This window comes from Rhinoraja longicauda, chromosome 2 (genome assembly GCF_053455715.1).
Source record: "Rhinoraja longicauda isolate Sanriku21f chromosome 2, sRhiLon1.1, whole genome shotgun sequence".
Classification (NCBI taxonomy): domain Eukaryota; kingdom Metazoa; phylum Chordata; class Chondrichthyes; order Rajiformes; family Arhynchobatidae; genus Rhinoraja; species Rhinoraja longicauda.
Genome location: NC_135954.1, coordinates 25,936,256 through 25,950,432, shown reverse-complemented (window position 1 = coordinate 25,950,432; position 14,177 = coordinate 25,936,256). Strand labels below are relative to the sequence as shown.

General features: G+C 43.5%; 1 protein-coding gene across 1 annotated transcript in view; it reads left to right on the top strand.

Annotated features, from left to right (window-relative positions):
* Positions 1-14,177, top strand: part of LOC144602797 (ras-related protein Rab-18) — a 49,022-nt gene that overhangs the window by 3,906 nt on the left and 30,939 nt on the right. Inside the window, exons 2-3 of the mRNA XM_078415927.1 lie at positions 5,382-5,437; positions 13,630-13,691. Of these exons, the coding sequence (XP_078272053.1) occupies positions 5,382-5,437; positions 13,630-13,691 (118 nt within the window). The remainder of the gene's footprint in view (positions 1-5,381; positions 5,438-13,629; positions 13,692-14,177) is intronic.

Here is a 14,177-nt window from a genome sequence, read left to right as displayed (position 1 = left end):
TCTTTAGTTTGCTGGACTGCAGCTTGTTCAACTCTTCCGCTGGTTGTCTAGAAGTTGTCCTGACTTCTCTAGAACCCCTTTCTGCCATATCCATTGACAAAGCAGTTTTACAAGCTGTTTCAAAGATCAGGTCATACACCGCCATCAGCTTACTTTGGATGTGCTCACTTCTCAGTCCACACACGAAACAGTCTCTTAACGCCCGGTCTTGGAAATTTCCAAAATTACAATGAATTGATAACCTCTTGAGTGTCACGATAAAATTACTAATATCCTCCTCTGGAAGTTGGCATCTCGTTCCAAAACGATAGCTTTCAGCTATTTCTAAGGGCTTAGGGTCATAATGTTCTGTTAACTTCTTCAGAATATCCTTCAAAGGTGTGTCTGGTTTGGCTGGAGCTAATAAATTGTTTACTGTATCATAAACATTGGGACACATTTCAGTGAGAAAAATTGCTCTTTTCCTTGTTTGAGTTGCTTCATTCAACCGTCTTGATTCTGCATCAGAAACTTCTACTTCAGTGATGTTATTTGCAGCAAAAAACATCTCTAAACGTTCGATGTATGTACTGAACGTTTCCCGGCTTTGCTGGAACTCACCCAATCTTCCGATATATCCACTGGGCACCGCCATTTTAGATTTTTAAATTTTTTTTAACAGTCGCAGAATTCAACTTTGTGACCCGATTACCTGCTTTCCTTGACACCAAAAGTTATACAACCTTTTCCGTGCCTCTGCAGAATTCCTTATCTACACAAACAAGTAAAGCTGGGGAATTGACGATCCTACTCTCGTCGCCAATTTGTGATATCTTGAGCTCAGACACAGAATAACAAGTTAACTCATGACTGCACAGCTGCACTGTGGTTTATTCAATCATTTACAATCCTCCACAAAAGGTGGTGCTATTACAACAACCTCAAAACTTAACACTCAACATTGGAAGTCCTCATCTCTCAGCTCCTACATTTAGTTATCCTGAATTATAGCTACTGTACCCTACAGCTAAATTGCCCATAACAACAGTCATAGTATCCTTGAATCCCAAAACTTAAGTTAAACCATCTATCACAACTGTGTTAATTTCAAGCATTAATGACACCCAATCTTAAAGATTTATAACAAGAGCAAACGGTCCTCATTTCTCTTAACCCATAGAAGAGTACAGAAACAGGATCTTTGGCCCACAATATCCACGCTGGACTTGATGCCAAGTTAAATGAATCTCCTCTACTTGCACATGATCCATTTCCTGTGACTATCCAAAAGCCTTAGACACACTGTTATGCTATGCCTTCACCACCCCTGGCAGTTTGTTCTAGAAACCCACGATTATCTGTGTAAAAACAAACTTGCCTGACCCATCTTTAAACTTTGCCACTCTCACTTTAAACCTATGCCCTCTTTTTGACATTTTTAGTTCTAGCCTACCCAACCACTCCCTATAGCTCTGGCCCTCGAATCCTGGCAACATCCTTTTAAATCTATGCACCCTTCCCAGTGTAATAATATCCTTCCTATAGCAGGGCAACCAAAACTGGACACAATACTCCAAATGTGACCTCCCAATGTGTTCTGCAACTTTAACATAACATCACAACCTCTATGCAATAAACTCTGTTAGCTATTCCTCAGTCCACTTGCCCAACTGATCAAAATCCTGTTGTAATTTTGTGGGCTGAGTTTATTCTGACCGGAACCCAGAGGCTGAAGGATGATCTTACGGAGGTTTACAAAATTATGAGGCTGGTGAGTATTTGGAATGTGCTGTTGGAGGAGGTAGTGGAGGGAGGTACCAATAAATGTTTAAAACCATTTGGATAGGTATGTGAACAGGAAAGGAGTATGGGGATATGAACCTAATGCAGACAAATGGCATTATTGTAGAAAGGAATCACAATTGGCATGGATGAGCAGGGCTATAAGTTTCTATACATTTCTGTGATTCTAGGACGCTAACTGACAATTCACACCTTTAAAAAAAAAAAGGGAAGATTTCATATTTATCCAGTGAGACAGATTGCAGTTTACTATGGATGCAGAACTGAATAAGAAGTTACCATTAAACATAGGCACCAAATAGTGGCAGATGGAGAACCTTTTACTCGCTCTGGCAATGTGCTAAGAAAGACATGATTACCCAATGTTGCTGCGATGATTAGGGGAAGTGCTTTGAATAATTCCACAGGGATAATACCATGGACTAATACAGAATGGAAACAGGTCCTTTAGTCAAATTAATCCATGCCGATAAAGATTTGCAACTCTCTTTATTCAAGTCAAAGGTGCAGCCATGGGCCCTAGCTATGCCTGTGTTTTAGTATGGGGGGGAGGGGAGGCTCCTTGTTCCAAAGGTACACCGCATCTCCCCTGACTCTTTCTCTGCTACATTAACGACTGCATTGGGACTGCCTCCTGCATCCGTGCAGAACTCGTTAACTTCATCAACTTTACCACTAAATTCCACCCTGCCCTCAAATTCACTTGGAGTATGTCCGACACTCCTCTTTCGTCAATTGCAGTCTCCATCACGGGGAGCATACCATGTACAGTCTTCTACTACAAAATCACCAACTCCTACATTTCTGTGGGCTACATATCCCCACCTCCCTTTGTGTGGAAAAAGTTACCCCTTCAGATTCCTATTAAATCTTTTCCCCTTCACATTAAACCTATATCCTCTGGTCCTCGATTCACCTACTCCGGGCAAGAGACTCTGTGGATCTACCCGATCTATTCCTCTCATGATTTTAGACACCTCTGTAAGATCACCCCTCATCCACCTGCACCCCAAGGAATAGAGTCCCAGTCTACTTAACCTCTCCCTATAGGTCACACCCTCTAGTCCTGGCAACATCCTCATAAATCGTCTCTGTACCCTTTCCAGCTTAACAACATATTTCCTATAACATGGTGCCCAGAAATGAACACAAGACTCTAAATGTGGCCTCACCAATGTCTTATACAGTTGCAACATGACCTCCCAATTTCTTTATTCAATACTCTTGACTGATGAAGGTCAATATGCCAAAAGTCATTTTGACCACCTTTTCTACCTGTGACTCCACCTTCAAGGAACCTTGCACCTGCACTCCTAGATCCCTCTGCTCTACAACACTCCCCAGAGTCCTACCATTCACTGTTTAGGTCTTACCCATGTTAGACTTCCCAAAATGCAACACCTCACATTTCACAGTATTAAATTCCATCAACCATTCCTCAGCCCACCTGACCAATCGATCAAGATCCTCTGCAATTTTTCTCAAGCATCTTCACTATCTGCAAAACCACTTTTGTATCGTGTAAACTTGCTAATCTTGCCATGTATGTTCTTATCCAAATCATTGATATAGATAACAAACAGTAACAGATCCTGCACCAAACCCTGAGGTACACCACCAGTCACAGGCCTCCAGTCCGAGAAGCAACCTTCCATCTTCACCCTCTGTTTTCTTCTATGAAGCACATTTTCTCTCCATTCAACTATATCTCCTTGGATCCCATGCAAGCTAACCTTCCAGAGCAGCCTACCATGTGGAACCTTGTTGAATGCTTTGCTGAAGTCTATATATACAAAATCTGTAGCTCTGTCCTCATTGACCTTTTTGGTCATGTCTTTAAAAAACGCAATCAGATTTATGAGACATGACCTCCCTCGTACAAAACCATGCTGACTATCCCTAATAAGCCCTTGTCCGTCTAATTACGTATATATCCTTTCACTCAGAATACTCTATAGTAACTTTCCAACTACAGATGTTAAGCTTACTGGCCTATAGTTCCCTGCATTTTCCCTGCAGCCCTTGTGTAAAGGCACAACATTTGCCATCCACCAGCCTTCCGGCACCTCTCCTGTATTTAAAGACAACTCATAAATTTCAACCAGGGCTCCCACAATTTCCTCTCTAATTTCCCACTATGTCCTTGGATATATTTGATCAGGCCCTGGAGATTTGTCTACCTTCATACATGATAGTACCTTCAGCACCTCTTCGACCGTAACACTGTCTGCTCTCAAGACACTTCCATTAACTGCCCCAAATTCATCTGTCCTCCTGTCTGTCTCCTGAAAAATACTCATTGAGGACCTTGCGCATTTCCTGTGGCTCCACACAGAGTTGATCGCTTTGATTTCTGAGGGGTCGCACTCTCTCTCTAGTTCCCCTTTTCCCTCTTATGTATTTATAAAATCTCTTGGGATTGTCCATAATGATATCTGCCTGAGCTATCTCCTGGCCTCTTTTGCCCTTATTTCCTTTTTTAGTTTGCTCCTTGGTTCCAGAAACTCCTCCAGGGATACACTTGACCCTAGCTACCTATACCTGTCCCATTCGGCCTCCTTATTCTTGACCAATGCCTCATTTCCCTCGTCAGCCAAGAAAGTTTGCTTTATTTCATAAATTGCTGTATTTAATATCTTAACATTTTTCATGTAAAATCTGTAGTTAAAAATTGTTTCGTCCTAGGAATCTTTTCTACTCTATCAGTTCAGATGGTCATATCAACAATAAATGTCCCTCTTTTTATTGGGCTCAAATGTTAACTTTTAAACTACAAATAACTGAGTCTATTCTTGCCCAGTCACAAATTACTGAAAGTCATTTCATTCACAGTCCTTGTCAGAAATGAAATGTCTTGTGAGTAACCAAATGCTGTTTTATTAAAGAATTTCTTCATACTAAACTGTCACAATTATATTTGGGCAAGTTATTCATTTTACTAACGAGTGTCCAACAATTGGACTTATTTATCACAACAAAAAAAACTTCTGTACAAACTTAGTTGCTCAAGCAGCATCTATGAAGGGAAATAGAGAGATGATATTTGGGGTTTGGAACGTTCTTTAAAACTGGAATAGAAAGGAGATAGGTGAAAGAAAGTGGCATGGAGGAGAGATACTGCCTGACTCCTGAGTTTCATCAGCGGTTTGGTTTATTTTCGTCAAGGTTCCAGTATCTGCAGATTCTTGTGTCTCGACTTACTTATCAGAAGAATCAGAATCAGAATTACATTTATTGTCACCCAAAATAAACAAGAGCTTTTGTCATCCACAGTCCAACAGTAAGAGCAATAAAATAAGCAATTACACAACCACAAACCAACACAAAACAAACAAAAAAGAAACATCCATCACAGTGAGTCTCCTCCAGTCACCTCCTCACTGTGATGGAAGGCCAGAATGTCTTTTCTCTTCCCTTGCCGTCTTCTCCCGCGGTCAGGCTGTTGAAGTTGCCACGTTCCAGGCCGCGCCGGACGATGAAAGGTCCGCAGCGGGCCGACCCAAGCCCCGCGATCCGGGGCGGGCGAAGACGCTGCCACTGCAGACTTAATAGTCTGACATGTCCTGTTTGTACTGTGAACTGTTGTTTTTATTTTTCAGCTTACTACTACGGTTTACAGATGATACCTTTGATCCAGAGCTTGCAGCAACAATTGGTGAGTTTGTTCGGCAGTAGATTAGTGATAAGAATCTTGTGAATAAGATTATTGGAATAATTTCATGCAAAAATGTATTGAAACATCAGCAAAAGTCAAAATTATTAATAGCTATTAAAAAAACCTGACTAAGAACCAGGAATTTAAGATTAAAACATATAAGTGCTGGAGGAACTCGGTGGTAAAGCAACATCTGTGGAGGGAGTGGACATATGTTTTGGGTTGGGTCCCTCCTTCAGACTGATTGGAATGGGGGGGAGAAATCAGGAAAAGAGATGTGGGACAGAGTCTGGCAAGTGATAGGTGGTGACAGGTGAGGAGGTGGTTTGTTTGGCAGATGAGTGGAGTAAGTGACACAGGCTGGAGGTGAAAAGAAGACAAAAGGGTGTCAAGATAAGGCCAGCAGAGGAGATATGAAATATAAAGCTGGAGAGAGGGATATGGGTGGAAGGTGAGAGGAAAGGGGGGGGGGAGGGAAGGAAATGGGGGACTAGGGAATGGTAAATAAGTTTAGGAAAGGATCAAGGCGATTCGGGAGGGGAACGGATGGGAGAAATTTGTGCACACGGGGTAGGGGTATGTGCATGGGAAAGAGAGGAGATATTACTTGAAATTGGAGACCTCAATATTCATACTGTGAACTAACCTACTAAAGCAGAATATGAGGAGCTGTTACTCCAGTGTGCATGTGAACTCAACCTGGCAATGGAGGAGGCCAAGAAAAAGAAAGGTCAGTATGGAATAAAAAGGAACTGCTGATGCTTGTTTACACCAGAGATAGACACAAAATGCTGGAGTAATTCGGCGGTCATGGAAATAGGAAGGGGAGTTAAAATGGTTAGCATTCGGGAGATCCAGCAGGCATTGGCAGACGGACCACAAGTGTATGGCTAAATGATTGCCTTGTCTGATGCGGTACATGAGTTTTGAAGAGGTGTATGTGAATCTTTTCGCCTGGAAGAGCTGCTGGGGTTCCCGGATGGAAGTTGGTGAAGGGCTGAAAGAGCAGATATTACAACTCCTGTGGTTATGGGGCAAGTACCTGGGGTGGAGGCTCGTTGAGTAGGAATGGATGTGAGCCAAGAAGTGGAAGGCATGGCCTCTACAGAAAGAAGAAAGGGGTGATGAAAAGATATAATTAGTGGTGGGATTACATTGGAGTTGACAGAAATGTCGGAGAATGTATGTTGGATGCGGAGGCTGGTGGGATGAAAGGACCCGGGGAACTCCTTGTTCCATCTGGGGGGAGCGAGAGCAGAACTGCAGGACACAGAGGAGACAAAGGTGAGGGCTCCATTCACATCAGTGGGGGGGGGGGGGGTGATTGTGAATCCACATTTACTGAAGAAAGGGAGTATCTCGGATCTCCTAGCATGAAAAGCCTCATCTTTCGAGTAACTGCTGCAGAGGTGGAGAAATTGAGACTAAAGAACAATGTTCTTGTAAGAGGCCGAGGGGAGGATGCAGAGGGGGAAGGGAACCCATAGAGAACTGGGTTGATGATTTTGTAGTAGACATCTGCTCCCTGTAATGGAGATAGATTGAGAGAGTGTCGGAGATACTCCAAGTGAATTCGAGTGCAGGGTGCAAGTTAGTGGTGAAAATGATAAAATCAACGAGTTCTGCATGGGTGCAGGAGGCAGCCATGATACAGTCAATGATGTAGTGGAGAAAGAGTTGGGGGAATGATGCTGGGGTATGGTTGCAACAAAGAGTGTTCAAAGTAGCCAATTTAAAGACTTTGCCATAGCTGGGGCGCATGGCTACAGCTTTGACTTGAAGAAAGTGAGGAGTCAAAAGAGAAGTTGTTGAAGCCGAGGATAAGTTCTGCAAGCAAGGAGTGTTCGTTGAAGGGAACTGATTGGGTCTCTGTTCAAGGAATAACCAGTGTTTCCCCCGAGACCTACCCTGTTGGTGAATGGAGGTTTAAAAGGATTGAATGACAATGACAAAAATGAAGAGCAAGCTGGTCCAGTTAAATGCGATGGGTCCTTGGAATTGAAAGATATGGAAGTGTTGAAGAGCATGTGAGGTTTCTTGGATGTAGATCGGAAGAGACTTAAGATGAGTGGTTCTAAAAATTAAGGAACTTTATTGTGTAATTTCTCCGTTCTTGCTATTTCTTTGCACTAATGTGTGCAAATAGCTATGAGCTGCAGATTGCACTGTAGAAATAGAATCCTTTGACTTTTTAGCATTTAGTGTAGGTTTTGCACCTTTGTTGCAAATAAGGTTAGGTGTGAAATAACATTTCAAATTTTACTTGGGTTGAAAAAGCCCCCTCTTATTATTGTTTAGCTAAACCAGGTTTCTTTTGAATTTTACTCATGACAGGAGAATATTTTGAACTTGTGTTGTTTTTGGCAGATAGACAAATACCCACTGAAAGCCTTATCATTAAATGCAGAAAGAAGCCTTTTGGCACATGATGCCTGTGCCAGCCTGTGTTATGCAATTAATCCCACATTCCTGAATTTTCAAGTACTTAATCTGTTTTCTTTTTGAAAGTCAGTATTGGAGTTATTTCCACCACTTTTAGGCATTGCAGTCAAATCATTTCAAGGATTCCTCACAATAGTCATATTGCCAAGTATTTTAGATCATTGTGGTTACTGGCCATGCTGCCAATGGAAACAGCTTCTACCTTTTCACTGTCGTATTTTCTTAAAACTTTGAACACACCTACCAAATCACTCCTTCAACCTCTTCTCCCCCATAAAGAACAATTCTGATATCTCATGTCTCAATTTGATTCATTGTTCAGCCATATTTTATTTCTGATAAATTTCCTTTCCTCCATGATGTCAAAAGTGAAGATTTGATTTGAGTATGTTAATTTCCTTTCATAATTCTTCAGATAATGGAGCAGCTTGAATGTGCTTGCAGTAAAACTTAGACAGTGTGCTTCAGTCGGTATTGGCGATTAACATATTGGCTGGCAACAATACTTATTAAATGTGCACAAATGCTCAATTAACGTAAGACATACTTTAATACAATTTAAAATCATACATAGATTATACTACTCAAAAACTAAATTAAATAAATTTTTCCCTAACGTTTCACCAATTTGTGATAAATGCCATTGTCAAGAAGCTACTATAGCGCACTCATTCATCTTTTGTACAAAAATTCAAAAGTTTTGGACTGAAATTTTTGAAATTTTCACAAAAGTGTTTAAAATAAAAATGACACCAAAGCCAGAATGGATTATTTTCGGAATGACAGAAGGTAGTTCGGAATTAAATGCGTATCAAAAGAATTTATTTGATTACAGTTTAATAATAGGAAAAAAATTAATCTTAAAATTCTGGAAAAATGCTCCTATACCAACATTAAATATGTGGATTTCAACTATGTTTGAAACACTACATCTGGAAGATATGAGACTCCGCCTGGAAGGAAAATCAGAACGCTTCTATCAGACGTGGTCTGCATTTATAGAATTATTACAAAGATAGGGTGGAGGAGTACCTCGGGCCTTGGTAGGGGGGGGACGGAAAACTATCGAGTTGGTGGATTCCTTTTGCGTGATAAAAGTTTTTTTTTTTCTTTTTTTTTTTTTTCTTTTTTTTTTTTTCTCTCTTTCTCTCTTTCTTTCTACTATTTTTCTTTTAAAGCCATAAAATTATGGGGTACAATGATTGTAACAAGATATATGTGAAGTACATTGATGTATTTAACCTCTAATAAATAAATTTTTTAAAAAAACAAAAAAAAACAACAAAAAAAAAAAACATATTGGCTGGCACGTGTGAAGCATGCCATGTTCAACAAGAGATTCTATCATCTCCCTTGATCATTGACATTATCTTTGGAAAATCCTTCACACCTAGTATCCTGAGAATTGATCAGAAATCTAAATCTATATATCTATCTATATATACTACTAGAACTCAGATCTTTATATACATATTTATATATATATATATATATATATATATATCCGTATGTATCTATGTATTTCTGTGATTTCGCCAAAACGGTAAACCATAGCGCCCCAATTTTTGTGCCACCTTAATCACCACTCTCGCAGCAACTCTTTATAACAACTTTCATTTAAATCGGTCTTTTTTTTTTTAAGTTACAGACATTTTAAAGTTCAAAAATCTCCTTTCTAAACACCTTTTTCCAAGGGCTGCTGTGCATATGACGTCACCATAGGGCACGCACGGACTCTCTCTTCACTCGCACAAACAGATGGACGCCATTAGCGGAGCTGCCCGCCCGCAATCAGGGGCTCCCCTCTCTCTCCCCTCTCCTCTCTCCCCTCTCCTCTCTCCCCTCTCCCCCACAACCGCCGCAAGTAATCCCAGCTCGGATAGGCCACAGCCGCCGCGGCGGCGCTGCCCGTCTCCAGTAGTCCGCCGCTGTGGGGGTGGGAGGGAGAGTGCGACTGGGGAGGGGCAGGGTGGGGGGGAGAGGGGTTGGTGGTGGGGGGAAGAGAGAGTGGGGGGAAGGGGGGTGCTGGGGAAAGGGGGGTGGGGGAGAGTAAGAGTGGGGCTGGGGGAGAGTAAGAGTGGGGCTGGGGGAGGAGAGAATGGGGGGTGGGGGAATGGGCCCAACGGGGCCCACTTTGTGCTTCTCTCCTCTCTCCCCTCGCTTCTCTCCTCTCTCCTCTCTACCCTCTCCCCCACCACCGCCGTGAGTAATCCCAGCTCGGCTTGGCCACAGCCGCCGCCATGCTGCCCGTCTCCAGTAGTCCGGCGCTCCCTCCTCCCTGAACGCTCGGTAAGTGGCTTTCGCCGCCAACGGCTCCACGGAGGGGAGTGGGTGTGGGGGGCGAGTGGGTGGAGGGGAGAATGGGGGTAGGAGGGGGGTGAGGGTGGGGGAGGAGAGAGTGGGGAAGGCAGGGGGTGGGGGAGGAGAGAGGGGGGCTGGTGGGGAAAGGGGGGGTGATGGAGATTTCATTCATTTCTAAATCTTGTGTCTCTTACCTACTTTAAGCTGACTCTTAATATCTATATTGTTGCTGTGCAACTTTTAATTCATTTAAACCATCACTGCAACACAGGCCCCAGCACCTCCTCCTTCTTCAGCGGCCGCTTCCACCGATGGCGTCGTCGACAAGGGCCGCTTCCACCGACGGCCTCGTCGCGACTTCAGTAAAATGGCGGCCGCTCTCCTCCTCCTCAGGCTCTGCCATCTTGTGCGTGCCTCCCACCGCCGTGCTGCCCACCTCGCGTAGTCCCAGCTGCGCCAGGCCCAGCCGCCACCGCTGACCTCTAGTAATCCCAGTTCCCGCCGGGCCAACCGCCGCCGCCCGCCTCGGGTATTCCCAGCTCGGCCAGGCCACAGCTGCCGCACCGCCGGCCTTGAGTAGTCGCAGCTCAGCCAGGCCGCCGCCGCCGGCGCTCTCTCCTCCTCCCTGCACGCACGCCCAGTGGTAACTGGCTTTCCAACAGGTCCATGGAGGAGAGTGGGCTTGGGGGCCGAGTGGGTGGAGGGGAGGGTGGGGTAGGAGGGGAGTGGGGGTTGGGGGAGAAGAGAGTGGGGGAGGGAGGGGGTGGGGGTGCGGGAAGGAGAGTGTGGGGGGTGGGGGAGAGTTGGGGTGGGGGTGGGAGGGAGAGGAGGTCAGGGGAGAGTGGGAGGAGGAGGGGTGGGGGGAAGGGGGACAGTGGGGGTGGGGGGCAGGGGAGGGTGGGGGTGGGGGGGGTGGGAGTAAGAGAGAGAGGGGGTGGGGGGGAAGTGGGACAGTGGGGGGCAGGGGAGAGTTGGGGTGGGGAAGAGGGGAGAATAGGGGTAGGGGTGGGGGGAGGGGTGGGGGGAGGAGCGAGACGGGGTGGGGGGAAAGGGGAGGTGGGGGCGAGAATGGGGGTGGGGATGAGGAAAGAGTGGGGGGTGGGTAGGAGGGCCGAGTGGGGGTGGGGAGGAGGGAAGATTGGGGGTGGGGTGCGGGCAGGGAGAGTGGGGATGGGGGGAGTGGTGGGAGGTGGGGGCGAGGGAAGGGGGGAATAGGGGTGGGGAGGGGGAAATGGGGGTGGGTAGGGGGGATGGAGTGGGTCAGTGGGGGGAGGAGGGGGGGATAAGGGGGATTGAGTGGTGGGGTTGAGGGTGCTGCACCAATACAGGAGAGGCTTTGAGTCCAGGGCTCGCTCAGTGACACCCTCTTCCCCCCTCTATGAGGAATGGGTCCACTTGGTCTAGTATATCATAAAGGCAAGTGAGTGGCTTTTAAGCTGCTACAAATGAATCATTAGTTAACTTTCAAGGCTTTCCTGCTGTCAACAAACCCTTCTTAAGACGGATTGTGCAAGAAAGAACTGCAGATGCTGGTTTGAATCAAAGGTAGACACAAAATGCTGGAGTAACTCAGAGGGACAGGCAGCATCTTTGGAGAGAAGGAATGGGTGACGTTTTGGGTCTTCAGACCAAAGACCCGAAACGCCACCCAATCCTTCTCTCCAGAGATGCTGCCTGTCCCGCTGAGTTACTCCAGCATTTTGTGTCTATCTTCGGTTTAAACTAGCATCTGCAGTTCCTTCCTCCAGAATTAAATTTTCACTAGCGTCAGGAAAAGCAAGTGTAAAAAGTCTGCAATTGCATCTCATTTTTGAAAATGTATGAGTGCAGTATATTTTAAATGAAAATGTTGGCAGTAAAATGCAATCTGCCAATCTTCTGTAAGTCATAACAATTGTGGAAATAGTCAGCAAAGAATTTACAGTAGTGCACTTAGGGTGCTCTTAATGTTTGGTTCAAATGTCTGTTTTTGCATAGTAGGTTTTTAGTAATATCCCTAAGAATGAATAATGTTGCCAATAGATATTAAAAATATATTAATGTTTTGTTTAAATTGTACACAGTCACCAAATGTCTAAAAAATTAAAACAGCTGGCTTTTTTTAATCGGCAGACTTTATTGAGCATAAGGAATCTAACCAGGCAGCATTTAGGTTGAAAATCAAAGAAGTGCAGATGCTGGACATCTGAAGAAAACTCTGATGAGAAAACCCCGGTAATTCTGGGCAATGGCCGTGGAAAGAGAAACACAGTTAATGTCTTGGGTCGAAACCCTTTGTGGGACTGGGAAAGTGAGAAAATGAATTGGTTTTCAGAGATAGAGAATGTGGAAGAAGGGAAGGCATGGGTAGAGAAATGAATACCACTAAAATGATGAGACCAAATTATTATCTGTAACAGTTTGAAGCATATTTTGTTTCTTTGTGCGGTGTGTTAAAATGAGGTTGTGGGACATGCCCAGCAGGCCAAACTCTATTTACTAGCAGTATAGTTTAGAGATACAGCGCAGAAACAGGTCCTTCGGCCCACCGTGTGCGAACCGACCAGCGATCCCATACACGAGCACTATCCTACAGACTAGGGACAATTTACAATTTTTGTCGAAGCCAAATTAACATATAAGCCTGTATGCACCTTTATACCCACCTAATGAGCCTATTGATATTTTTTTGCAGTCTGCGATTTTCTGATCGCCTGCAGAATCCCATTCTACACATTCTTTCTGTCACTAAAGTTTCCATTGACCATTAACAACTTTTTTCTCCAATTGAGTCTATTCATAATCCACCTTAATACTTTACCTTTGGTCCCATGGGGTTTTATTTTCGTGATCAATCTACTCGTCGGGCTTTATCAAATCCATAAACTATGTCAGCTATGCTGCGCTTATTAACTTACAGTCCATTCAACTTAACTTAACTTAAATATTAGTTTATTAATCAAACACAGCTGTTCCTTTAGAAATATGTGCTAATGAATGATTTATTTGTGCCCTGTATGCTGAATTATGCTGTCCCTTATTTTTCCCACCATTGATGTTGGGCTGGCTGTTCTGGTCCGTGCAGTGAACTGGGCTACATCAACAACTGCAATTTCTCAAGTTCTTGCGAAGAACTATTCCCAAACCAAGCTGTGATGCTGGGAAAATCCCTTGTATTGATTGCTAAATCATATTTCTATCATTAAAAAGGAGCAACTTGCAGGACTGTAGAGGAAGGGCATGAATTAATTTTTGCTTTTTTTCTTAAGGTGACACCAGTGGAATGCTGCCTCTAGGGCTGTATGTCATCATAATTTCATAAAATGTCAGGACTAGTTCACTCCAAGTGTCTCTCAACAGGAAAATGCAAAAAGATTCTGAACGGATTGGGATTATTCAAGGATTCAATTGAACGTAAAAGTTACTTTGGAAATGATCTGCAAATTTTAAAAATCAACTTTTTTTTGCAGGTGTTGATTTCAAAGTGAAAACAATTGCTGTAGATGGAAATAAAGCAAAACTTGCCATATGGGTGAGTATAGGATTTGAATAAGAGTTTTTAAATTGAACATACATGCTGTTCTCCGTTGGAAATGGATTAGTAGCTTAAAGCAAGTTACGTTAAAGACAGGAAAAATAGCTACCCTGGAATCATTGCGTAGAATTGTGTATAAAAGTAATATGACTGTATTAATCATCAGTGCAAACCAAAGTTTGGGCTGAAGGGCCTGTTTCCCTGCTGTATGACTAATGGCTCCCATTTTTAATAATTACCTAGTATGTTACTAAGTTTACAATAGAAAAATGTATTTGATGTCTTTATATTGATTGATTCTACTTTGTTCATTCTTAATTGTAGGAAAGAGCCACGGAATAGTCCTGCTGCTCTTCCTCCAAAGCTCTGCAAATTTCTCCTTTTCAATTGTTAGAAACTTGGTAATCAAATCATAAACAATTTAAAGTTCGCACAGAAATGAATTTAAAGTTGCACAGCAACAATATAGATATTAAGAGTTAG